At 46.3% G+C, this 24,483-nt stretch overlaps 2 protein-coding genes across 2 annotated transcripts in view; one reads left to right on the plus strand and one right to left on the minus strand.

Annotated features, from left to right (window-relative positions):
- The window catches only part of WDR72 (WD repeat domain 72), a 39,887-nt gene extending 36,704 nt beyond the window's left edge, over positions 1-3,183 (minus strand). The window contains exon 1 of the mRNA XM_077317908.1: positions 3,050-3,183. The gene's annotated coding sequence lies outside the window, so the exon portion shown is untranslated. The remainder of the gene's footprint in view (positions 1-3,049) is intronic.
- Positions 2,504-24,483, plus strand: part of UNC13C (unc-13 homolog C) — a 65,933-nt gene continuing 43,953 nt past the window's right edge. Inside the window, exons 1-4 of the mRNA XM_077317905.1 lie at positions 2,504-2,869; positions 6,565-9,786; positions 18,051-18,073; positions 18,614-18,675. Of these exons, the coding sequence (XP_077174020.1) occupies positions 6,819-9,786; positions 18,051-18,073; positions 18,614-18,675 (3,053 nt within the window). The 5' untranslated portion in view covers positions 2,504-2,869; positions 6,565-6,818. The remainder of the gene's footprint in view (positions 2,870-6,564; positions 9,787-18,050; positions 18,074-18,613; positions 18,676-24,483) is intronic.

Here is a 24,483-nt window from a genome sequence, read left to right on the forward strand (position 1 = left end):
CTCATATTTGGCTTCTGCAAGACAGATCCAAAAGCAGCTTTTTCCATGCCCACTTGAGGCATTTTATCCCTACTAGTTTTAAAAAGAGTATTGTGAGAGTGTCAAGTAGGTTGTCTTGTACCTGGCCAGAGACCACAGCTTTTCCTGAATGAGACCATTTCCAGATCCGCATTGCCACAAGGGATATGGGAACTGGTGGAAGATCTCCATGTGGCCAATATGCTAATTTACAAGTTTGAATAAGGAATTTCTCATGTGAATTGGGAATCCGGGTGTTTTTACAGCACAGTCATTTCTGGGGTTGGAGAATCTCCAAAGTGAAGCCTTGTAAAGTTATCAAACATTGTCCAGTACGTAACATTCATTGTAGGCTAATCAAGCTTAGTCAAATTGGAGATCTGTAGCTCAAATATGACCCAGGTCAGATGGCAGAAAAATATTCAGTGGATTTTCAATGCTCCTAGTATTTCAGAGTACGTTCTATCCATGTTTGCTAGATTTTGGGGGCAAATTCCACTTTGGCTATGGCACTGCACCTCAGATAATGCATGATGCTGTCCACTTCCTAACTCTACTGGAAAGTAGAATAGGTGAAGAGTCTTAACCTTTAAAGCCCCAAAATGCTTGGGGCCAGGGCGCTTGAAGGATTGCCTCCTCTGATAGTGTCCATCCTGCCACATTTGCCTTATAAGCCCTGCTCTCTCTCCAAACATGAAGCAGGTAGCAACCAGAGGCAGGGCTTTTTCAGTGTTGGCTTGTGGAATGCCCTTCCCTAGAGGCTCACTTGACTTCTGTGTAGCCATTTCTCAGTTTCAAGGCCAAAATGTTTCTGTTCTAGAAATGGTTACTTTAAGCTGTTTTTATGCCAGGTTGTGTTTTAGTTAATCTTCCAAAGTTTGTGTTTGCCTTGGGCAGGTTCCTGGACCAGTGGCCTAAAAATGTCCTCTAAATAAAATAATGTTGTTTTTTTTAAAATGAGAGTTGGGTCCAGCCTAAATTTTCTCCTGCCACCTTCGTCCTCTCCATGGAATGTTGTTGTAGGGGGAGTAGGGGGTCAGGATGAAGGCTCTGGAGGTGTGCCTGCAACAGGACGGGGGAGTCAGTGGATCCAGACTGAATTGACAGTTTCCATCCCTTCTCTCTGGAGACTGCTAGACCCTCCATCTAGTTCTCTCTAGCACAGAGCATCTGATACACAAGGGAGCATCCTTCCCATTCCCTCCACCCTGTACACATTTCGCGCCACGTTTTGCAAGCTGGTGATGCTGATTAAGTTGGAGAGCTGTCTTTTAGAGTTAAGGATCAGCACTGGTCTTAATTATGCTGACAGTGGCTTCTTTCCTGAGGGTTGCTGAGAGAGCAAGAGAGAACGGTTGTCCCTATAGCAGGTGAGCGGGAAGACTTTATTTCTTGCGCGCTCTTCAGCCTCCCAGGCTGTCTCAAAACAGCAATTTTTTTTTTTTAGTTTTACAGCTGGAATTTCTCTGGTAGCCAAATGATGTTTTGACAGCAGTGACCCATGCAGTTCTTTAATGGCGTAGTATAGACATTGCATATAAATTCCTGCTTGCACGTTAACGAGAGATGGTTCCCAAAGAGCTCCTTCCTTGTCCTGGGGTACAGTGACGCACGTGGCTGCCATAGAGCCGTCTCTGTCAGAATGGGCTGCATTCCACCTCTCTGTACTGTGCCCGTCTCAGTCCATGTGCTGCCAAAGGGAGCACTCTTAGAGAAGTTGGAGATGGCAAGGTGCTGGTGGTGCTTCCCCATGCCGTGGTAATGGGGAAGGAGCATCTGATGGCCGCCTATGTTGGGCCTCATCAGCATGCAAGGCAACTCGGGTTGGTTTTTATAATATTAATAATACAGGTATATAGCTAGGATTGTGGCCCATGGCTTAAACGCTGGCAGAGAGGGGAATGCATGAAGGGGCTGGATCGCAAATGATGTGTGAATGTTTGCTGGTTTGTGTGTTCACCAAAATCTACTCTTGGCAGCCAGGAAAACAGAATTCTTTCTCTGGGTTTTGTCCATAAGCTGTGATGCCATGTGAATTAATGCCTCATCACACAATACATATTCTGTATCTATTGGCCAAAGTAAACAGATGACCGGTGTGATCGGTCAGATGGGGCTCTCACACCATCCCCAGCCAAAATTACTGTGGACAGAACTGTAGTGGTCCTTGGGCGGGGGGAGGGCAAGACACTTGGCTGGCAAGGCTGGTGCTTTGGCCATGGGACGTGACCCTGGGCTGGCTCTGTGGCTCAGCTGGCTCCCTCCCAAAGGGAAGGGGCCAGGAGGGCAAGCTTGTCCCACAGGGCGCTCCGTGGTCGGGAGCCAGAGACCCTTCTCTCCCCTGGAAGCCGGGGGTCGGCTGGCTGGCACGAAGCTGCACCCCCACCCCCACCCCCGGCGCCTCGCCCCGCCCGGGCTTTGGGTGGCGGGGAGCGGCGCGGCCACCAGGTGGCTGCGTCGGGGCGCGGGAGCGAGCGGGCGAGGCGAGGCCGCGCTGCAGACAGCCCTGCCTGGCGGGCGGATGGCGCGAGCTCCCATCTTGCGCTCTGCAGCGAGCTCGGAGGGAGCCGGGGCGGCGGGCGGGCAAGGCAGAGGAGGAGGAGGAGGAGGACGCGGCCATGGCTGCTGAGGACGAGGAGGTCTCGGGCACGTAGCCGGGCGCGCCGAGGGGCGGCCTCGCTGCTCGCCCGCCGGGTGCTCCGCCTGCCCGCCCGCCCGCCCGCCCGCCCTTCAGCGCCCGGCATGGGGCCGGGGTCCGCTTGGCTGCACGAGGGGGCTGCGCGGCGTGGGCGCCCCTGAGCTCTCCCCGGCGTCGCTTGGCTCTCCCGTTGCAACCGCCCAAGTTTGCCGGGTAAGTTCGGCGGGGGAGGGAGGCCGGGGGGTGGGGGCGCCGCAGCTCCCGCCGCGCCTGCTGGGATCCGCTGGACGCGGGGCTCCTGGCGGCCGGGCCCGGAACCCCCTGGGCGCAGCGCTCGGCCGAGGCACCTGGACGCGGCCGGGCCTGTTACGCGCTCCCGGACTGGGCGCTCACCTGCAGCCAGCTTGGGCAGTGGACGGCTGGCCGAGCTGCAGCTGGCCTGGGCGAACGGCGATGCCGCCCCAGACGCCCTGCCCCGGGTGGGTCTCTTCTGGCCGCGGCTGCCGGGGGATGCTCGTTGCGCAGCACAAGGGAAGAGAGGCTGCCGCTGAGCTCCAGTGCGGGGCAGGCTCGATCTGGCGGTGGGGACTCGGTTTGGAACCCACAGAAATCCAGCCGGGGGAGGGGCGGCGGACGGAGAGGTGGGCTTGGCTAGAGTTAGGGACACCCAAGCCCCTGGCGACCCAAGGGCTTCCTTCAGCACAGGGGGCCCTGTGTGAAATCCGTCTGTCCCCAGAACTTGGACCAAGAGGGAGAGCTGGTGTAGCTTTTCAAGGAAACACACCTGGCTCTCTGAGCAGCCGTTTGGTTTCCCTTCTCCTGCTGCCCACAGGACTTTGCAGATGCTTGGACAGATTTCCTCCACCCTCCCTGGTTCAGTTTTTGAGGAGCTAGCAAAAGACTGTTGGGAAGGAGGGACCGAGACGGTGGTTTAAAACAGGACTAACATTCTCTGAAGTGGAGAAGGGAAGAGCCTCTTCCTTAAGGGATTATGCACAACTATGGCAAGGAAAAAAATCTTGGTGATTGCAGGCAGAGAAATAAAGAAGGGCACATTTACAATCAAGGCATAATTAAAGTGTGATCTCATTTCAGTTCTTTTTCAGATTAATTCTGGGAGTAGTGGAATGAAGTGTTTTCTAGTTAGCAAAAGACTGAAAAATTTCCCCACCATCACAGTCAGTGGGTTAATGTTGAGCTTGCTTGATAGTGATACCTTTTATCTAGTGCCAACAAGATATGAAGCAGTCCGTAATCAGAGTACATTACAGCAAGGATGAGTGAATAAAGTGGAAAGGATGTCCAATTGCCCGTTGGACTCAGCTCTAAAGTAGCATCCACTCAACCTCATTGGGCACTTGGTAAAACATCTGCTTTCCCCTCTTACTGGTTTTGTGTACCTTGGTTTCTGTGCTGTGAGGCATAAAGATGCAGAGGTCCAGTTTCCCTCTACTTGATCTGCATCATGCTCTGGGGTTTGTTTTCCAGATGTGCCCTCTTGGACCCGCTCAGGCTTTTAGGAATAATGTGGAGGCCATGTCTGCTAAAAATTGTATGTTGTTAAAATGTTTTGGAAAGCAAGGGACTGCAATAACTCCTACTATGCACAATAAAATCAGAGTCCAGTAGCACCTTTAAGACCAACAAAGATTTATTCAAGGCATGAGCTCACGCCTTGAATATATCTTTGTTGGTCTTAAAGGTGCTACTGGACTCTGATTTTATTGTGCTACTTCAGACCAACACGGCTACTCATTTGAATCTATCCCACTATGCAGTCAGTTGTGTCCTGTAGACCCTCTGCTAGGTGGACATGCAGCAGAATGGCAGGGAGTCTCTCTCAGCATCAATACAGTTGCTAGGCCATTACTTGGTTCTTCCTCCTAGTTATGGCAACATACTTTTCTATGAAATGGCAACACTATAGATATCAGAAATCTAAGCAGTGAGCAGTTGTGGCTGGAGCCTTGCAGCTGGTTGTCCTGGTGCAATTATTTAGTATTATTTAGTACTAAATATACTATTTATTTAGTATTATCTACAACATTTATAACATACTTATTTGCCCTTACACAGGCCATTAAGACAGCTTAACAATTCAAAACATGCATGATAAAATATATTATAAAAGAAATCTCTCCCGCAGTCATACTTCATCAAAACAAATTTTAAAAGACTTAAAATGCTTTGAGGGAATGTCACACTAAACAAAAAGTCTTAACTTGCTGGTGGAAGACAGCAGCTATAGGTGACAGAGGAATCTCCCTGGGAAGAAAGTTCCAGAGCTTTGGTGCCATGACAGAGATGGCCCTCTCCCAGAATGTCACCCACATAATCTCATAAAACAAGGGCATCCGAAGGAGAGTATTTGAAGATAACCATAATGGTTGGACAGGTTCGTAAGGGCTTAGGCGATCCTTCAGACTTGTTGGTCTCAAACCAAGTAGGGTTTTGAAGGTCAAGACCAGATTAATCAGAATCACATTCACAGTTCAGTGTTGCATGGCTGTTCCCTCTTCAAACCTAACTTGAACTGGGGAAATCCATTGTTGTTGTTAGGTGCGAAGTCTTGTCCGACCCATTGCGAGCCCATGGACAATGATCCTCCAGGCCTTCCTGTCCTCTACCATTCCCCGGAGTCCATTTAAGTTTGCACCTACTGCTTCAGTGACTCCATCCATCCATCTCATTCTCTGTCGTCCCCTTCTTCTTTTGCCCTGAATCGCTCCTAGCATTAGGCTATTCTCCAGGGAGTCCTTCCTTCTCATGAGGTGGCCAAAGTATTTGAGTTTCATCTTCAGGACCTGGTCTTCTAAGGAGCACTCAGCGCTGATCTCCTCTAGGACTGACCGGTTTGTTCACCTTGCAGTCCAAGGGACTCGCAAGAGTCTTCTCCAGCACCAGAGTTCAAAAGCCTCAATTCTTTGACGCTCGGCCTTCCTTATGGTCCAACTTTCACAGCCATACATTGCAACTGAGAATACCATAGCCTTGACTAGATGCACTTTTGTTGGCAGGGTGATGTCTCTGCTTTTTAGGATGCTGTTTAGATTTGCCATAGCTTTTCTCCCCAGGAGCAAGCGTCTTTTAATTTCTTTGCTGCAGTCCCCATCTGCAGTGATCTTGGAGCCCAGGAAAATAAAATCCATAATTCAGTGGAAATCCATAGGATTGTATTAATAAGTTCAGTTTAATTATCAGGGTGGATAAGAAATCAGAAAGTTTCTCCTTTAATGGCCATTCCACCCATGCAGTGTTTATAAGCAATTGTTGCTCCGGTAGGTAATGAATGGGGATGTAAAACATGTTCATCCAAATGCTCATTTGTAGTACAAAAAAACATATTTATTCCACAGACGCCATGCTGATTTTTATTTGTGAGTTTTGGTCAGCTTTGGCAGGAAGGAAGGTGGTGCTGGCTTCATTTATCCAGCTGAAGCTGAATTTTGTAGGAAACTATCCAGCTCTTTTGGGACACCATCTGACTTAACCAAGGATTAAGGAAACATGCCTACATTACTCCTCCTGAGTAGTAATGCCTATCTAGGGCATTTGCTTTGGAATAGTTCTTTCAGTTTTGAGGCTTCTCTGTATTTCTAAGCCAATAACTGTGGCTTCTCAATGAATTCAGAGGATTTGACACAACATTATGAAAAGTGTTTGTGAAATCATTTTGCCTTTCCTGTTTTTTAAAGCAGAATGTGACTTCAGTAGTTGCACACCTACCTATAGATTAACATATGCTGCAGAAATATTTATTCTTTAAATGCAATATGTTCTTTAAAAATGTATTATTGCAGAATGTCACATGGCCAGTATTCAGTACTGGTAGGTAACATACATATAGATATATATCTTCTTTCAGAGAGAATGATGAATTTATAGTAACACCATTCCCTGCTTTTTAGATGCTGTGGACGGCAATGGGAAGTAGAACAAGAGCTTGCTTCATGTGGGCCTCTCTCAGGAGTTGATTTCCAGCCAGCTGATTTGCTGTCAGATGACACAAAAACTTTGCTAGCAACCTAGCATACTCTACCTGTCAAGTAGTGAAAGCTGGTTCGGGGGATTCTACCTTATGATTATGTGGAAAACAAGCAAATGTTCTTCTGGACAGAAAATTGCCATCCTTGTGGGAAAAGGTTAATTGAAATTGCTGTCCATGGTTTCTGCTCTCTTCAAGAGCCTGATCTCTTCCTACATATATAAGATTTACAAAGGAATGTTTACAAAGAAATTGGGAAATAGTACAAAAAAGAAAGAGAGTTGTCAAAGCAAAAAGGAACAAGATATTTCCCAAGCTGAACAGATAAAGAACCTCAAATTTACAAATACATTGAAAAGCACAGTAAAAAAGATTGCCAAGTGCTCCTCTGCTCGCAATTTATCCATTGAAGAAGAGGAGAATAACAGAGAATTTTCCCTGTCCCCAACTTTCAGCTATCGGGTAGCAATTGCAAATGGACTACAAAAGAGTATTTTCTTAACAAATAATAATGAAGAAACATTTCAAGATGCATCTTCCAATAGCAGCTCATATTCAGAGTCCTTAAGTGAAATCAAAGGCCATAGCCAGAGTAAAGAGTACATGTCGCACACCATGCCAGTACGACGCAACAGAAAGAGCTTGAGTAGCCTTGCCCCCTCTGATGGCAGCTCTGAGGGTGAACGCACTTTGCACAGTTTAAAACTTGGTGCTTTACGGAAACTGCGGAAATGGAAGAAGAGCCAGGAATGTGTCTCTTCAGATTCCGAGCTCAGCACGTGGAAGAAAACCTGGGGCCTCCGGAGCAAGTCTTTGGATAGGACGGTACGCCATCAGAAGTCCAACACTCTTGAACCCAGCTTCAGTTCAACAGGCTGCATCAGTCAAACCCATGATGTTATGGAAATGATCTTTAAGGAACTTCAGGGAATCAGTCAAATTGAAACGGAACTCTCTGAACTAAGGGGACACGTCAACGCCTTGAAACAATCCATTGATGAAATCTCCAGTAGTGTAGAAGTTGTGCAGAGTGAAATTGAACAGTTGCGAACAGGATTTGTACAGTCAAGAAGAGAAACTCGTGACATTCATGACTATATCAAACAAATAGGGCATGCAGGAAGCAAAACAAGTCTTCGGTTTTTAAATGTGCCTGAGGAGAAGTTTGAAAACACTGAAAACATGGTATACAGAGTTTTAACAGAGAAAATGGGATTTTTAGAGGCGCAGCATTCTGTTAAAATAGAGTTTGCACATCGAGTGGGACAGCACAGAGATTGCCCAAATGCAAAGCCTAGGCCCATACTTGTTTACTTTGAAACACCACCACAGAGAGATTTAGTTTTAAAGAAGTCTTACAAACTCAAAGGGACTGGCATTGGAATTTCAACCGATATTCTTTCCCATGATGTGAAAGAAAGGAAAGAGAAAAATCTGCCTTCATCTCAGACATATGAGAGCATGGACTTGAAACTGTTGGCAGTTGATCTGAAAGCTAAAAAACATGATTGGGACTCACCTGACAGCAGTGATAAAGAACTGGAGTCAGATATAAATCGTAACAGTTATGCAAAAATATCTAAATCAGCCCCACAAATTAAAAGAAGCACTACAAAAGGAAGGGAGGGGTCTTCAAACAGTCGAGTCCTTAAAGGCGCTGCAAATGGCAACAGATTTCCAAATAAAATAATTTATAATGAAGAGTCAGCAGGAACGGCAGAGAGCTTTCAGAAAGAATCAAAGTCCTCCTGCTACTCTGAGATGACTCCTCTTTGGCAGTCTCAGAATGACTTTGCAGCACTCAAGCTCAGCCGTTCAGAATCTGATTTTTCCAAACTGTGCCAGTCATATTCTGAAGATTTTTCTGAGAATCAGTACTTCAGCAGAACTAATGGCAGCTCCCTCATGTCTTCCTCTGATCGAGAACTCTGGCAGAGAACACATGATGATCCATCCACCTGGTGCAGTGGTTTGCAAGAACAGACTTTTAATCAAAATGACCAGCCTTATAGAAGAGAAAACGCAGTTGAGAACACAGAAACTGTTGACAGTGGGGTAAGCAATGGGATAATATGTGCATCTGGAGACAGGAGTCATTATAGCGACTCTCAAGTTTCATTACAAGAAGACCTTTCACCATGGAAAGACTGGAATCAGCTAGAACAAAGTACAGACTTGGGACTAGATTCATCGACACAAGAAGTTTTGGTTTATGACCTGAGCAGCTCTTCTGACCAACAGATAGACTATGGCCAGCTCTCTGATACCCAGTATGACATGGACAGTTACGATTTCACTTTGGACGGCAACTCCCCCTCCGGCACGTGCCTCAGTAGTGAAACGCAGAGCCAGTGGGTCGGCCAGTATGATGACTACCAAGAAACCAATGCCAACACCCTGTATCAGAACCAGAACAGAAAGACCATGATGTACCGAAGTCAAAGTGAGCTGCCAAGTGATGACTCTGAAGAGGCACCTCCTAAATCTTGGCATAGCAGGCTGAGCATTGATCTTGCAGACAAGACTTTCAGCTTTCCTAAATTTGGTAATACTCTACAGAGGGCAAAATCAGCCTTAGAAGTGGTGTGGAATAAAAGCACACAGAGTTTAAGTGGCTATGAGGACAGTGGGTCATCTTTTATAGGGAGGTTTCGAACTTTGTCCCAGTCAACTGCCAATGAATCAAGCACAACTCTGGATTCAGATGTTTATACAGAGCCTTATTATTACAAAGCAGAAGATGAGGAAGACTACAGTGAACCTGTTGGCGAGAATGAAACTGATTATGTAGAAGTTATGGAGCAAGTTCTGGCTAAACTAGAAAACAGAACTAGCACTAATGAGATAGAAGAAACAACTCAGGAATATGACCAGGATCTGACTCAGTATGAAACCCCTTATGACATTGCACAAGAAGATACTCTTGATGGACATTTTGATAACCATTTGCTTAGCAATGATACGTTGGAATGTGTTGGTGATATGCTTGCAGAATCAGAAATACAGGAGGATGAAAACCAAAACATCCCTGCAGCCCCCATTCAGACTCCAGTGAAGAAAAAAATACGACCATCTTTTAAAGAAGCTGCTTTGAGGGCATACAAGAAACAGATGAGTGATCTAGAGGAGAAGATCCTTGCAGGAGGTATGGCATTTTCTGTACTTTTCTGCAGAAGCTCAGCTTTATTTTGTTATGGGTACCATTTCTCTCCTTGAAACTGTGGCTGAAACCAAACTCACAAGTCTGTTAAGCCCAAATACTTGTAGTAGATAGTACCCCAGGAAACAGCACCACAAACTCATGTAGTCAAATCCAGTTGCTGAGACTTAATTGCACTGTAGATTAAAGTGTTTGCATTAAAGGTAAAGGTAAAGGTATCCCCTGTGCAAGCACTGAGTCATGTCTGACCCTTGGGGTGACGCCCTCTAGCGTTTTCATGGCAGACTCAATACGGGGTGGTTTGCCAGTGCCTTCCCCAGTCATTACCGTTTACCCCCCAGCAAGCTGGGTACTTGCATTAGAGCAAGACAATTTTCTGATAGTTCTGTCAATGGACAAAAGAATTAACACTTTTTTGAGTAAATGTCTCCAGCCTTGTCAAATAGCTAAAGGATTTATGCAGCATGCAGTAAAAGGATGATGATATTGATCGAGAGCCATTTATTTAGGTCATGTGAGTTCTTATATTGCGTTATAAAAATATTTCTAACCATTGAAAATTGATGTACATGTTCCTGTAATTTGCTTTATGATGAGGGGCCCAGGCTCTACACTAACTATACTCAGTGAAAACAAATCAAAGGTTAGGCTAGTATTCAGAACCAATATTAGCCTGTGGAGGCCTAACTGGACCAAAGTAACTGGCAGTTCGTTTCCATAAAACTGTGTTCCAGAGAGCTTCCCATTTATCAAATACCTGCAGAGGGAAGTGTGCCTCAATTGGCTGAGAGACAGCTGTGTGGAGGCCGTCTCCTGCCACAAGCCTCAGGTGACCAGATTTCAACATTGGTAAAGCGGGACACCATTGACCGGGGGGGGGAGGGTGTCTTGATTTAAAATGTAGTCTATATAGAGCAACAAAAAGTTTCATAGAACGCATGGAACGCAAAAATAGTATTGTAATGTATATTTTTAAAATTTCAACATAAGTACAATTTGCCAGGTACCCCCAGATGTCCCTCCAAAAGTGGGACAATCTGGTCACCTTACACAAACCATGCATGTAAAGTCTCTTGGGACCAGGCCATAGCAGTTAGTCTCCTCTCCCATAGATACAAAAAGAGCAGTCCCTACTATCTGCCTCCATTTAATAGCTACTACCACTATGCTACTGCTGTTCTTTTGAAATAGGCCAAGGTTGCCCTCCTTTGGGGAGTGAGAAAAGCAGCGCTTGTAATTTTGGACTTGTCTCCCAGGTCCAGGCCCAGTTAACCCCCATTTGGCTCAAGCAACTGTCCTCAATTATATTTTCCTGGACATAAGTCTAGGTTTCAGTGGAGCACACTTTCAAAACCTGAATAGGCTTAGATCCAAGCATTTACGGACAGGTTTGCAAACAATTGAAATATGTCTTAGCATGCCATCTGGGGGGTTGCGTGAAAGTACGGCAAAGCAGAAGAACCTAGGCAGATTTCCCAGAACACGTGCCCCCATGGTCAGACAGCTGTTCTCGATTGTTCTTCAGAAGTCAACTTGTATACTTACAATAATCACTTATGCTTTCCAGCCTTAAATTTATATTTCAGAAATGGCTAATGCATACCCAACCAACTCTAGTGGATGCAGCTTTCTCTTTTTGGAGTGGTGGTAGCCTGCAGGGAGGACAGGAGCAAATTTCAGATGTGCTCAAGGAACAAGGACCCAGGGCTGAAATCAAGCAAAGCTTTTCCCATCTTCCTTGAAGAGGCCAGCTCCTGCCCTCAGAGCTATCTGCTGCTGGGTGATGCGGTGCTTGAATGGCAGCAAATGCTACACAGGCAGTGCTGGCCAGAAGTGAATTGACCCTAAGTGTTGATCCTGCTTGGTTACTCTTGCTTTGGGGAAATGTGTGTGTATTTTCTCCTGAGAAGTGGATGCTTATTATGCAAGTGAGGGCAGTGAGTGGAGAGATGAGTAATGAACCTTTGCATAGAACGGTTGATCACCATGTTTGGCCAGGGCGGCATCTTGACGAAAAGCAGATAGAGGCTGGCTGATTTTATCTCAGAAGTGTTGCACAATAGATGTGTGGTGCAAATTCTCTGCACACACCTAATTCCCCCCATACCTGTTGGTTGGTAAAGATGTACAGAGGTGGGATGTGAGGTACAACCTGGTGCCAAACAGGCTCCCCTAAATCCAGGCTGGTAACTGCCCACCTTTATCATTTCCCTTCTTTTAAAGCAACACTAAGAAGCCCTTTTGCCCCATAAAAATCTTTGCTTGCCACTCTGTCCACCAACTGGATATTTTGTTACAGATCACTTCAATATACCAAGCATAAATATTTTTCTTTTTTCGAAGAGTTGTATTTGGTTCCATATTGAGCCAGCAATGGCTTTGGAGCTGTATATTGCCTGCAGATTCACTTCTTAATCCAATCCAGAATTCTGGTTATTACCTACAAAACAATACCACACAACCTTGAGACCAGGATATTTAAAGGACTTCAGCATCAGATGCCAGAGAAAACTGAATTATTTTTCTAGGCATCTGGTTGCGATGTGTACTTTTCTCCTTCCTCTTTTACCTTGATGCCCTAATTTATCAGGTTGTTTTGTGCTTTAACCATTGTATTGTATTTACTGAAGATTTTTACTATTATATATTTTTTATTGTTCTTGATGATCTACTTCAGGTTGAGTAGTATATGTGAACGTTAATTTCTGACTTGCAAGATAGAATTTTGTTGATGTTATTGGTGTTTAGTTTTAAATTGTTGTGTTGTGGTACATGTAAGCCATGTTGAGGGGCATTGTGTTGAGAGTTCAGTGTACAAATGTGTTGGCTGAATTAATAAGAAGTTATTTAGATGCACTATAACAAATCTTGTGGAGATCTGGTGTTTTTCAATGACAACATTTTATATTTAGGCATTAAAAGTCATGCATGTGCACCAGGCTTCCCTTTAAATGGCAAATGCCTGCTGCTTCCAGTGCTTTTACTGTGAATTCTTTGAAAGTTCCACTCTGGTTTTCTGCTGTGTGTGTGTGTGTGTGTGCCTTTTGGTCAGTTAGCTGGGCTTTGGTTCTCCATGGGTTTACTTAGAGCTGGCCAAGTGGAAGAGAGAAGCAGCCTTTTCCTCTATGGTTACTTTTGGTGGGTGGCTCATAGGAAGACCTGCCACCAGCCACATTTCCCGCATGTTATGCCAGAGCTTGAGGTGGTCTTGTTCTCAGATGCGGGGTCCAGATGAAGAGTTTTCCCTGTATGCAGCTCTGCTTCCCTCTACCGCCCCCCGCTACTCATGGGCACTGCTGAAAAAGCCTCTTCCTTCTCCATCACGCTATTTTGGTCTATGAGTTTATGTTGGCATAAAATCTTTTTTACTGTCTGGTCAAGCAGAGGAACTAACCCAAAAAGCAGGGGTTGATCTGTTTGGGCTTCAGAATGCAGTACCAGATCATGGCAGGCTGTGCAATCTACTGGAAATGCTGCAAAGAAGTTTGCACATAATTCCTGTGGCCTCATCTACAGCGGTGCAATTGCCGTCCGCAGCCTACAATGTCATGTCTGCTGGCAGAAGGCTGGTCCTCCATCAGCTGAGCCTATTCAGTTGGGCTGAGGAGAGCAAGGCCTTGTGAGTTTCCATGCTCCGCTGTTGTTTTGGGATCAGGGAGGTCTTCTCCATTCTTAGAAATAGTTTGAGGACGAGATTGGGCAGCAGGCTGTTACACCCCACAGGGACTAATTCCCATATTTAGGGGGCTGAAGGGTATTTCCAGATCAGTAGTGACCCTCTAGGTAAGGTATTTTGTGTTTTTTTTTCTTTATGAGGTGCCGGTTCTTTGATACTTTGAATGGCATAGATGAGCATCAGTCATAGAAGATACTTTTTTGTTCACTGCATTGATGGATTTCGCACCTGCACTGGGTCTCAAGTCAGAAAATGCCAGGACTGGTTTGTGTTGAAACTGGCTTAAACTGACATATAAACCGATGATGCCCAAGAGGCACAAGCCCCAATTAAGAGGCAAGCCTGCCCACCCAAACATCCCTTCGTGCCTTTGGGAGTTCCGCTCAGCACCAGCCGCTCTCACATGGCCTTTCGGAGGAGCTCCAAAGGTCTTCCTCATGCCATGCAGAATGGGGAAAGAGGGGGGGGGACGCCTGTGGTTCTTGTGAGTGGCAGCAGGATTAGGGTGGAGTTCACTGACCATGGTTGCTAGTGGCTGGTGAGCAACAAGGCAGGACAACTAGCTGTTTATCTCTGCCAACTACCAATTGTAATTTCACCATGACCTTCTCTGGATCAGACAAGTGGCTCTTGTGTCTTGTGATGCAAAAGCTTTTGCAATCTCTTTCCAACATCCTCCTGTCTGCTCCAAGCAACAGAATGTCCTTTAGGCAAAGCTGCTCTAATACGCTGCACTGGAGCGATAATTTTAGAATCTATTATTCCTGCATGGTTTCCTTTGTGCTGATGTGGCTGATTTTGATGTTTTTATTGGGCCTTCCTTGTTACCTCCTTTTTTCTCCCTCCTAGCAATCAAGCACTAATTAGGGAATTGTTCCGATCAAGCCACCCACTACCTATGACCAAACACAATTATAAGCAGAGCAGCTGTGCTGGGAAATTTATTCCATGTTGTCCTTTTTCCAAGGGGGTTTGTTACCAAGAAAAAATCAGTTATTGGGCTTGGTTTTTTCTTGGACAAAGATGTTAGAAAACAGTTCATTATATTTGCCACAGAGATTACTTGATGGTCAGGACTTTACTGTGTGTGTCTGTGCTTACAACAGCTACTAGGGAATGCTCTGGAGAGCGCTGAGAATGAGCAAACATGAACGTGGTATGCTGCTTGGCTGGGGTTCTTGTGGCTATTTCAGATGAAGTGGGGCAGGTTCTGGTGGGAGGAGTTTGCAACAAATTTGCTATGAGTATGTGCTCTGTATTGCACTCTCCCCTCCAAACACACAGTGTGGTAAGCAGCTGCAGAAGAAATAGCTCCAATTATGTGCAAGACTCTTCTGTTGGTGCTCTAAGTCTTGATTAAAGCAGCATGTAAGTTGTCACTTAATGGCCACTTTATATAAGAAGCCTTGAGAATAGTTCTTAACTGCAACAGGCTCTTTGCTGAACCCTGTGTAATGTGACAGTAGCCTCAACATCCCCTTCTCCTGCAGGTTCATAGACCATACAGTCTCATATTATACATCTCTATTCCCATCCCATCCTTACTAATCACAGGCCCACACACCAGCCCTCGCTGTTTTAATTAAGATGCTGTAATTTAATGGGCTTATTTACATGGCTGAGTTTAATTGTGATGCATTGGTGTAATTTCTGCCGGTGGCTTTGCCCAGCGTTTGTTAAGGACAATCACTATTTCAGGTTAGGGGGGCAACCGCCTGCCTTTGGCCACCGGAGACTAGGCAGCAGTCCAGTGGGGAGATCTCGTGCCATGTTGTCTCTTGCCTGCCCATAGGACAAGTGGGTTGCCGTCAAAATGAGGGCTCTGGTGACAAATGTGACTTTTATGTGGCAGTGCAGAGAAATAATTGTTTGTCTGACTTTTCCCCTGCTTGTTTTCCTGGGAATAAAACATCAACCAGATCTGTAGCTCTGTCAGGACTTTCTCTGCCTGGCAGACAATCCTAGCTGAGGTGTCCAGGCTACTCTATGGTTTCTGGGACTAGGTCATTCACCCCCTGTCAGGCTGTGTTGTAGCTTCCTAGCCCACAGGCAGAGGTCAGACTACTGGCACCCAATGCAGATGCTTATTTGACCACGTTTCAGACCCGAAGGTGGTGGCTTTGTGCATGTGCTCATGGCTGTTTCTTGAGCAGTTCTACTGTGCTTGGGCACAAAGACTAATTACTGACACAAATTCAATAGTAACTTAAAGAACAACAAAATTTGTAGCAGGTTAGGAGCTTTCATGAGTCCCTGCTCACTTCTTCAGATGGAGCTAGAATGTGAGTCCATCTGTCCTTTTCTCTTGGAGAGTGGAGTGATTTAAGGTATCAAATGACATTAGCAGGTGAAGGACAATAGCAGGCATGATTTGATTAGGTGTGATAGACAGAGCGGTAGTAGGAGTGGAGAAATCAGCATTGATAATGAGACAGGAAAGCTAGGTCTGGATTAAGTCTTGGTGGATGCATTGTCTTGAACTCCATTATCAGTTGCAATTCAGCAGACTTTCTAATCTCCCTTTGCAATCCCTTTGTAAGAGAACTATTTGAGACAATAAAACTTGAAATACTGTACATCAGGGGTAGTCAAACTGCGGCCCTCCAGATGTCCATGGACTACAATTCCCATGAGCCCCTGCCAGCGTTTGCTGGCAGGGGCTCATGGGAATTGTAGTCCATGGACATCTGGAGGGCCACAGTTTGACTACCCCTGCTGTACATCAACCAGCAATAAAACCAGACCAACACGCTACAAACAACTGCAGATTTTAGAAGCCAGCAGTTCATATTGTCTGTCAAACTCTTTACTGGATGAAGAGTTCTCAAAGCAGCTAGAACTGAGGAGGAGCGGGCATTGCATCAATAAGAGGAGGCCTGGATAAATAAAAGTTCTCTTTTCACTGGAAACTGGACAATATTAGCTAGAGGTAACCTCTAAAACCAGGCCTGGAGCCAGATACAAGACAGCCTGGTGTTGTCCAACCCTTGGATCAGGGAGCACCTTGCCCAAGACAGTGATCCTACTTGACATGCGTCTTGGCAGGTTTCATAGAGTCCTTTCCTCCCCGACAGATGGCCTTTCCCTTTTCCCAGTGAAATATCGACCATTTCATGGACTGGGCTGAGCAATCTCCTTGTGCGAGAGGAGACCTCTGTGCAGAGCAAGGACTGGCTCTGGTGGGGCCTGTGGAAACCCAGCCCCGTGCGCTTCTTGCCCCTCTGCTCCTCCCACAGTGGAAATCCATGTTGCCACCAAACAAGGAGCTACCAAGCTGGCTCTTTACTGGGCTTTATTCAGAACATTCACTGTCCCCATTGGGGAGATCTCCTACCATTATGTCTCTTGTCTGCCCGTATAAATTCATAAGAGATTTAAACCCCAAAACCTGGAACCACCAGAAATTATGGATAGCCACAATAGCGAACAATAAAGCCTCAGTAGAGGCATTATGTATTTTTTATTGTATAGTAGAGTTGATATTTATACCCCACTTTTCACTACCCAAAGGAGTCTCAAAGTGGCTTACAATTGCTGTTCCTTCACCTCACTGCAGACACCCTGTGGGGTAGGTCAGGCTGATAGAGAGAAACTGAGAACAATCTTAACAGGATGGTGACTAGCCCAGGGTTACCCAGCTGGCTACATCTGGAGGATTGGAGAATAAAACCTGGAGACCTTTTTTAGATGTGTGACTGCATGCCAAAGATAGGTGCTCTTCTGACCCTCTGTAGGACACATACCTTGCAATGAAAATACTGGGAGCTGAATGGGCACAACGCTTGGATGGAGGTTGATGCCAGACCTCCCCATGGGCCCTTTGTGCCTTCAGCACATCCTTGACCCCTGGCCATTCCCAGGTTGCCCTGTCCTGTGAGGAATGCAAAAGCTGTATCAGTGTGCAGACCATGGCCCTGTGCCATTGCAGCTCCTCACATGCAGGGGTGGCAGCCAGTGTGAAACCCACCCACAGCGGCCTCTCCTCCTCGCCTGCCACCTGTTTCCTCAGTGTCATCTTGTGGGATGCTGAGATCTCACTCAGACCAGGAGGCAGTAGAGGATTTTTCCAATCTCAGAATGAGATGTTAAGGCAGGATTATTGGCCAGTTTATCAGTGAGCTCAAAAGCACTCCAGTGTGGGTTGCATGAATTTTACAGCATCTTTAAAAAGCATATTTGTTTCAGGGCATTCTGAGGGCTGCTTGGGATATAAGTGATACTTTATTGATGAGGTTCAATATTGCTTTTGAAAGTTCAATAGCATGCCAATTTTAGGCCTTCTGAAAATCCAAGGAACCAGGTCTTCTCTTTCAGATGAAACTGCAGTGAAATTGGTGCAAAGCAGGGCTCTGCTGGCCAGCTGTAATGCCAGGGGGGTGGGGGGAGCAGCTCTGTTTCTCTTCAGGCTCTGTTCCTTTATGCTTCCACAGAGAGTTGTAAAGCTAGGCCTGTAGTGGCTCCATGACCATTCTGTGGGCAGGACTGTAGCCGTTCGTTTTGAGCTGTACACAGTGTCTTGCAGACTCCTCGATCTAATCTTTATTCCCCCCCCCCTCTTCCAATTCTCTTTCAGACAGCAGTTCTGTGGATGAAAAGGTTCCAGACTCATATATTTTCTCAAAGGGTCGTGTCTTTTGTTGGCGTGTGTCTGTGACTAAGTTGACCTTTTTGGTCCCTCCATTTGAGTTGTTTGATGCGCATGTCTTCCCAGCTTTCCATGCTTCTGTCGTCCTTCCCTGATGTGTTCCAAATGCCTTCCATTAATATGCAGAGTAAACCCTCACTGTTGTGGTTCTCTTCCGTCATAAGTTGTGCCAGCTCAGGGGTCTGCTACTCTCAACTTGGTTTCTGGTTCCGCTGCCCTGTGGCAATCGCCTGTGCTGCTGCTTGCACCCCAGGATTTAAAGGGAAACCTTTGGGGGTTTCTGGGCATAGCCAGTGCAGGTTTCTCTCTAAATGCTGAACGTCGTTGCTCTGTTGTATTCTCAAACAAGGAGGACTTTAGCTTTGGCGTGGAGCTGGCCCTGCTTAGCATTTCCATACTAGGTGTTCTGTGTATGGTGCACTTTTTGTCCTCTACGCAAGACTTGCTGACACCACCTGAGTAACTGAGCTTTTCCTTCTTCTCCATTTAAGGCCCGCATAGTCAGTGGAGGTTCTTTGGAGGCTTCCAAGCTAGCAATCCAAGCCTTTGCTGGGTAAGTACGTAGCCCTGGCACAAGCTTTCTTCTCCAACTGTGGTATTCTTTACATTATTGTTTCCTTCCAATGATATGATCTGTGGCAAAGAAGACCGGATTACTGGGAGAGGCCTCATGACGGTCAGGAGCAGCCTGGTGCTCATGGAGGAGTGGATGAGAGTTTCCCTAATCCTGCAAAGAGAAGGACCAATTAGTTTGTGTTACTGTGGAATGATCAGGAAGAGATGTGAAGGGGAGATCTACTTGCAGGCAGAGTGGAACTGAATACTGAAAGCAAGGCCTGGAGGTACAGTGGAAAGAGGTTAGGAGAGGCCTGCTGTGATCCTGTTGACAGGCGAGAGGGGTGAGTCTGGCAGAGGGAGGAGCAGCACTACCTGCAGCTGGAGAGGAAGCCAGGAAGGTGGAAGCGAGAGCCCTCCACGGCATATCACAGGGCTTCAGCAGAAATGAAAAGGTGAACTGCTTGGCTTTATGTACTGCTTCGCTTCACATCTTTTACTTTCAAAGTCAAGCGTTTTCTAAAGGGGTTAAAACCCAGGTTTCTTGGTCCTGGCACTTTGGCACCCCCCGAGCTGTAGAGATGGCTAGGAGATCAACAGCCTGGTCTTACCTCTTACAGCAGCCAAGGACGCTGGCCACATATAAGCTCTTCTTGGTTTTCTTAATGTGTGAAGCATACGCCTCAGAACTATGGATTTTCTCTGGGGAGTCTTCCTGCAGCTGTATCCCCTGTGAGGTCCTTTGGGGCACCCAGCCTGGTTGGGAGCTAAAGAAGATGAGAAGGATTCTCAAAATGGCTTACAATCACCTTCCCTTTCCTCTCCCCGCAACAGACTCCCTGTGAGGTAGATGGGGCTGAGAGAGCCCTGATATTACTGCTCGGTCAGAACAGCTTTATCAGTGCCGTGGCGAGCCCAAGGTCACCCACTGGCTGCCTGTGGAGGAGGAGCGGAGAATCAAAGTGGGCTCCCCAGATTAGAAGTCTGTGCTCCTAACCATTACACCAAGCTGCCTTTATCTGTCAGACCATTATCTCAGAGAGGCCAGCAAAACTCTCTTTCCTGGTATCTTCAGAGAGGTTGCTGGTTTCCCAAGGGATGGGGTGACTACACTCCCCCACAGGGACCTCTGCCATCACGTCCCCACCAAGACAAGTATCTTAGGTGATTGGCAGGGGCAGGACAAGCAGGGGCATACTCTAGTGGGGGAGAAAACTGACCTTGCTAGTGATATGACATGGCAGAGCTCCCCCTTCCAGTGTGCTTCTAACACATAGCATAGCCCCGTTTCCTGATCTGCAGATTCTTCCCAGGGGGTCACATTGTTGGTCATGCGGAAGCAGTACAAAGAAAGAATCAACCCCCAAGCAAGGATGATCATCTCAAATTCCCTTTTTTGTGAGAATGCTTGGAGGGGTTTGTTGTTGGAGGCGTTCCTGTTCACATATCCCAAAAACACCCCATCTCCAGTGCTTGGACTGAAACAGGTTTGGAGGCAGAAAAAATGCCTAGAACTTCATTCATTTGGCTCCAAGAAGTGAAATGGATCCTGAGTTTGTGATATGTTGTTCTGTTTCTGTTTAAAGGAAGAAAATGTGTTCAAAAATAATTAGTTCCTCAAAATATCAAGAAGCTTGAGAATTATTCTTAGCAAAACAATCACAAACCAAATTATTCAAAACTATCATAAAACTTTTAGGCAGTTTTTGACAAGGGCATAGACCACTCTTGTGTTGCTTGGCATCTGCTCATGCGCTAGACTTGTGTCTGTGCAGCCTAGCTGATCTGTCTTTTCTTCCAGGGCAGAGGTGCTCTCTGCACTTTAATTGGGTCTGGCAGAGTAATTCCTGAAACACATTAAGGGTGTCCAAATTTCAGTTATTTGATTTTCACTCTTGGACTACTTTGCAGTGCTCAATCAATGTCAAAGATTTCGTACGTCTAGAACATCTTGCTCCTGTTTCCTCACCTCCTCCCCCATGAAATTCCCTGCACTCTTGTTCTTTCTCTCTGTTCTTGGTGTTTTCATTACTCCCCTCTGAAGCCTTCTGACTGCTCGATATTTTTGGTAATTTCGTTGCTCCCCTCTGAAGCCTGCTAGCAGCTCAGTATTCCACTGCTGACTGTGGAGTCCAGAAATGGGGATATATAACATAGCTATATATATATAAAACGTAGCAAAGAGATGCTACCTACAGAGGAGCAGAGGCATTTCATCTGTCCTTTGTACCCCCGGCACAGTCTGGCCTGCTGTGGAAGGAATGCAGTTTTTCTGTGGCTAGTTTGATGCCCCAAATTTCTGCCTTAGAGATCAGCCTTGGGTAAGGCAGTGTCTTGCATGGCCATCTACAGAGCCCTTGGAGCTCCTTGTTGAAGGCTGTTGTGAGGCAACTGTTGAACAGATTCTCCTTCAAGCAGAGAAGAGAGCCAGGTTGGTGCAATGATTACAATCTTGGACTGGGACATGGGAGACCCCACTCTGCCATAATACTTGCTGGGGGACCTTGGCTAGTCACACCCCCTCAGCCTGATCTACTTGTCAAGGTTGTTGGGAGTGAATATAAAATGTGGGAGAGGAGAGCTGCGTAGACCAGCCTGACTCCTTGGAAGGAAGGCAGGGTGTGCTCAGAAAATGGTTCCCCCAGCATGGCTGGCAGGTCCCCTCAGTGTCGCAGGTGCTCCTTGGCCTACCCCTAGGAAGGCTTAATGATTTGCGGCTAGATCCCTGCAGCAATGCTGGTTTTGCTGCTATGTGTGAATAGAGCTTGCGAAATCCTGAGGAACATGCAGCTTCTTCTGCTTGACCGTTCTTGTCATCTTCCTTTCTCTTATTTCTCATGAGTAAATGTCCTGATTTTGAATTCCAGGGCAAAGCGCCTGAGCTCACAGCTGAATTCTGAGCCAGTTGTGCATAATGCTTTGAAATGACCCAGACTGATCTTGTGTGTGGCAGCTGGGGAGCAGTGTGTGTGTTTAATGTAGACCAGAAAGACAAAAGGAGTGAACAAAACAGGCAAGTCCTGGAGGGCAGCTATCCCTCTAGTAATCGGCTGCCTTGAGCTCAGGGCATTCCGCGGCTGGCCAGAAAGCCTTTCCCGATGTCAGGGCTGCCCTCCTTTGTGTTGCTGATCCTCTTCAGCTTAAAAATAAAGCCTCTGCTCACTAATGGCCTCTGGCAGATGAATTATTTTTCTTCTGGCAGAAGTGTTCATATGCCTAATGTCAAATAGTACATGTGCAGACTTCAATTATTTTAACTCAGTTGCAGCATTACAATGCAGAAGCAAAACAAGCAGGGGGAGACCTCTGGTTTTAACCCTGTAGTGCAGGCAAACGCTGGCAGGGGCTCATGGGAATTGTAGTCCATGGACATCTGGAGGGCCGCAGTTTGACTACCCCTGCTGTAGTGAGATGTAGTGGTTGAGAGTGGCAGACTCTGAGCTAGAGAACTGTGTTTGATTCCACACTCCTCCCCCTCCTCCACATGAAGCCTGACAGGTGACCTCGGGCCAGTTCCAGTTATCTCAGAGCTCTCTCAGCCAGGCCCACCTCGCAAGGGGCCTGTTACGGGGAGAGGAAGGGAAAGTGATCGTAAGCTGCTTTGAAACTCCCTAGGATGGGGAAACGTGGGGTATAAAACCAAACTCTTCTTTAAAACATTCTCCTCGCTTCTATGCTTGTTTTATTGGTATGCCCTTGCAGCCCCTCATTGGTCTCCTCCAGTGATTCATTTTACCCCCTCTGATGTCTTTCCTGGAAGCTTCCTTAGCAGCCTCCTTTTTCTAAACTAAGCTGCTCAAGTTTGTATAATCTCTGCTTGCAGTTAGTATAGTAGAATACCAGCCATGGTGATCAACGGGAGCCTCCACATTCTGAGGCAGCACACTTCTGTAGGAGGGGGGTGTGTGTGCAGACTGCTGCATCTGTCCACTTGCTTGTTGGCTTTCCCAGGCAGCTACTTGGCCCTCTGTGTGGAAGGGGGCCCAGGTCTGAGTCTACAGGGCTCATAAGTTCTCCCAGAGACTATGGCTGCCCATCCCAGTGACTTGCCTGTATTGGGCTAACATGAGGTCTACCACATGCTCTAATTATCCATTTCTTTTGTTCTGTGTGCTGTGCATGCAATCGACGTATGTCAATGGAAGAACAGAGCCAAGAGGGCTCTTCATGAAGGTGTCTCTCAAGAGAAGAGGATGCTGTCAGAAGTTTGTTTATTTAAAGTATTTCTGTTCTGCCTTTTCAGAGTACTGTTCGAGGCGGCTTACCATTAAAACAAAAGTGACCGTATAGAACAAGCGCTTATTGATTTGATATTGGTCTGCAGCTAATAAAATTGCACACTGGGAATATGGCAGTAGATTAGAAGAATTAAGCGCATATCGTTTCCCAATATTCCCAATATTAATTTGTAGAATTTGTAGAATAAGCTCTGTGACTTTGACTGTACAGTTTACTTCTTCAATCCTAGCATAAAACTGACCTGTTCCCCTTCTATATACACTCTGTCCTGTGATCTTTTACACTATTCAGGGGGTTTATCCCAATTCTGCATTAATTCTGCAATTTAAATATACCCATTCTGAAATAATTAGAATTGTGACAGGGAAGAAATCTTTGAGGCCTAGCTGTTCTGTGGAACAAACAAAGCAGGGATGTTTCATGAGACCTTAGCTTCCACCCATTAAATGCACTCCTCTATGGCACTTGTGTGGATTAATGTGTCTGCTTGTTCAGAATTAAAGTAGGAATCATTGATTTCATGATGTCCTTCTAGATCCAAACAGGCTACACAGTGTCTTCAAAAAACCCACACAGAGTGAGATGTTATCACATAGCCGAATCTGAGTTGGTCTCTGAAGAAGAGACATTATGCTGCCTGATTTGCTACAGTCACCTCATTTCAAGGAAAAATGATGCTGAAGTTGCCCGAAGGAAATGTGTAGATTTTCTAGGCACCGTTCACATTCTGGGATGAGCTGTGGGCATATATGAAAGCGACCCAGGCTGGTGGTGGTAGGCTACAACTTGAAAATGGACATAGGGCAGTAAAAGATCCATATGAAGAACTAGAATGAGGGGGACTCTTAAAGAGACCGATGAGGTGCTGGTGCCAATATGCTAATATTAATGAAGTACTGGGGCCAATATGCTAATGCCTAGATGCCTCTGATCCAGGAAGTGAAGCTGGGCTGCTTGGTGCTAAGTGACAATAGTCGGTGTTTCAGAATCCCGAGGGAATGTGGAAGAATAAATGGAATACTGTTACCCCCCACCAAGATATAAACCAAGAGGGAATTGTTGGGACAGCATTGCTTTGCGTTTCTAAGAGGACTTAGAATCAAGCAAGGTCAAAAAAATCTGCAGAAGAAACATAACTACAGAATTTCTGTGAGTGGAAATACCAGGCCCAGACATCCAGGAGTCTCTTGCCTGTAGTCAGTCTAGCATTTCACACCTTCAAACCTCTGTCTCCATGCTTGGAGGAGAAGGGGGGGGCTGATCCACCCCTTGGTGCTTAGCTAAAGCCGGTTGTCTTTGAAGGAAGGTGAACAGTTGGACTATTCCTCTCCCTTCCCCCCCCCCCCCCGCTTCAGTGGTGGTGGGATAGTTAAAATGTGCACTATGAAATCCTTTACAGCAAATGGGGCATGTCTTCACAGTGGGCATGATAGAGGTTTATAACATTATGCACAGGATGCAGAGTGTGATTCATGGAAACTTTTCTCCCTCTCCCATCATCTTAAGATAAGGGGGCACTCAACAGGCTTGATGGGCAATAGGTATGGGGCATGCACAGGGAAATACT

Source organism: Paroedura picta, chromosome 18 (genome assembly GCF_049243985.1).
Source record: "Paroedura picta isolate Pp20150507F chromosome 18, Ppicta_v3.0, whole genome shotgun sequence".
Lineage (NCBI taxonomy): Eukaryota > Metazoa > Chordata > Lepidosauria > Squamata > Gekkonidae > Paroedura > Paroedura picta.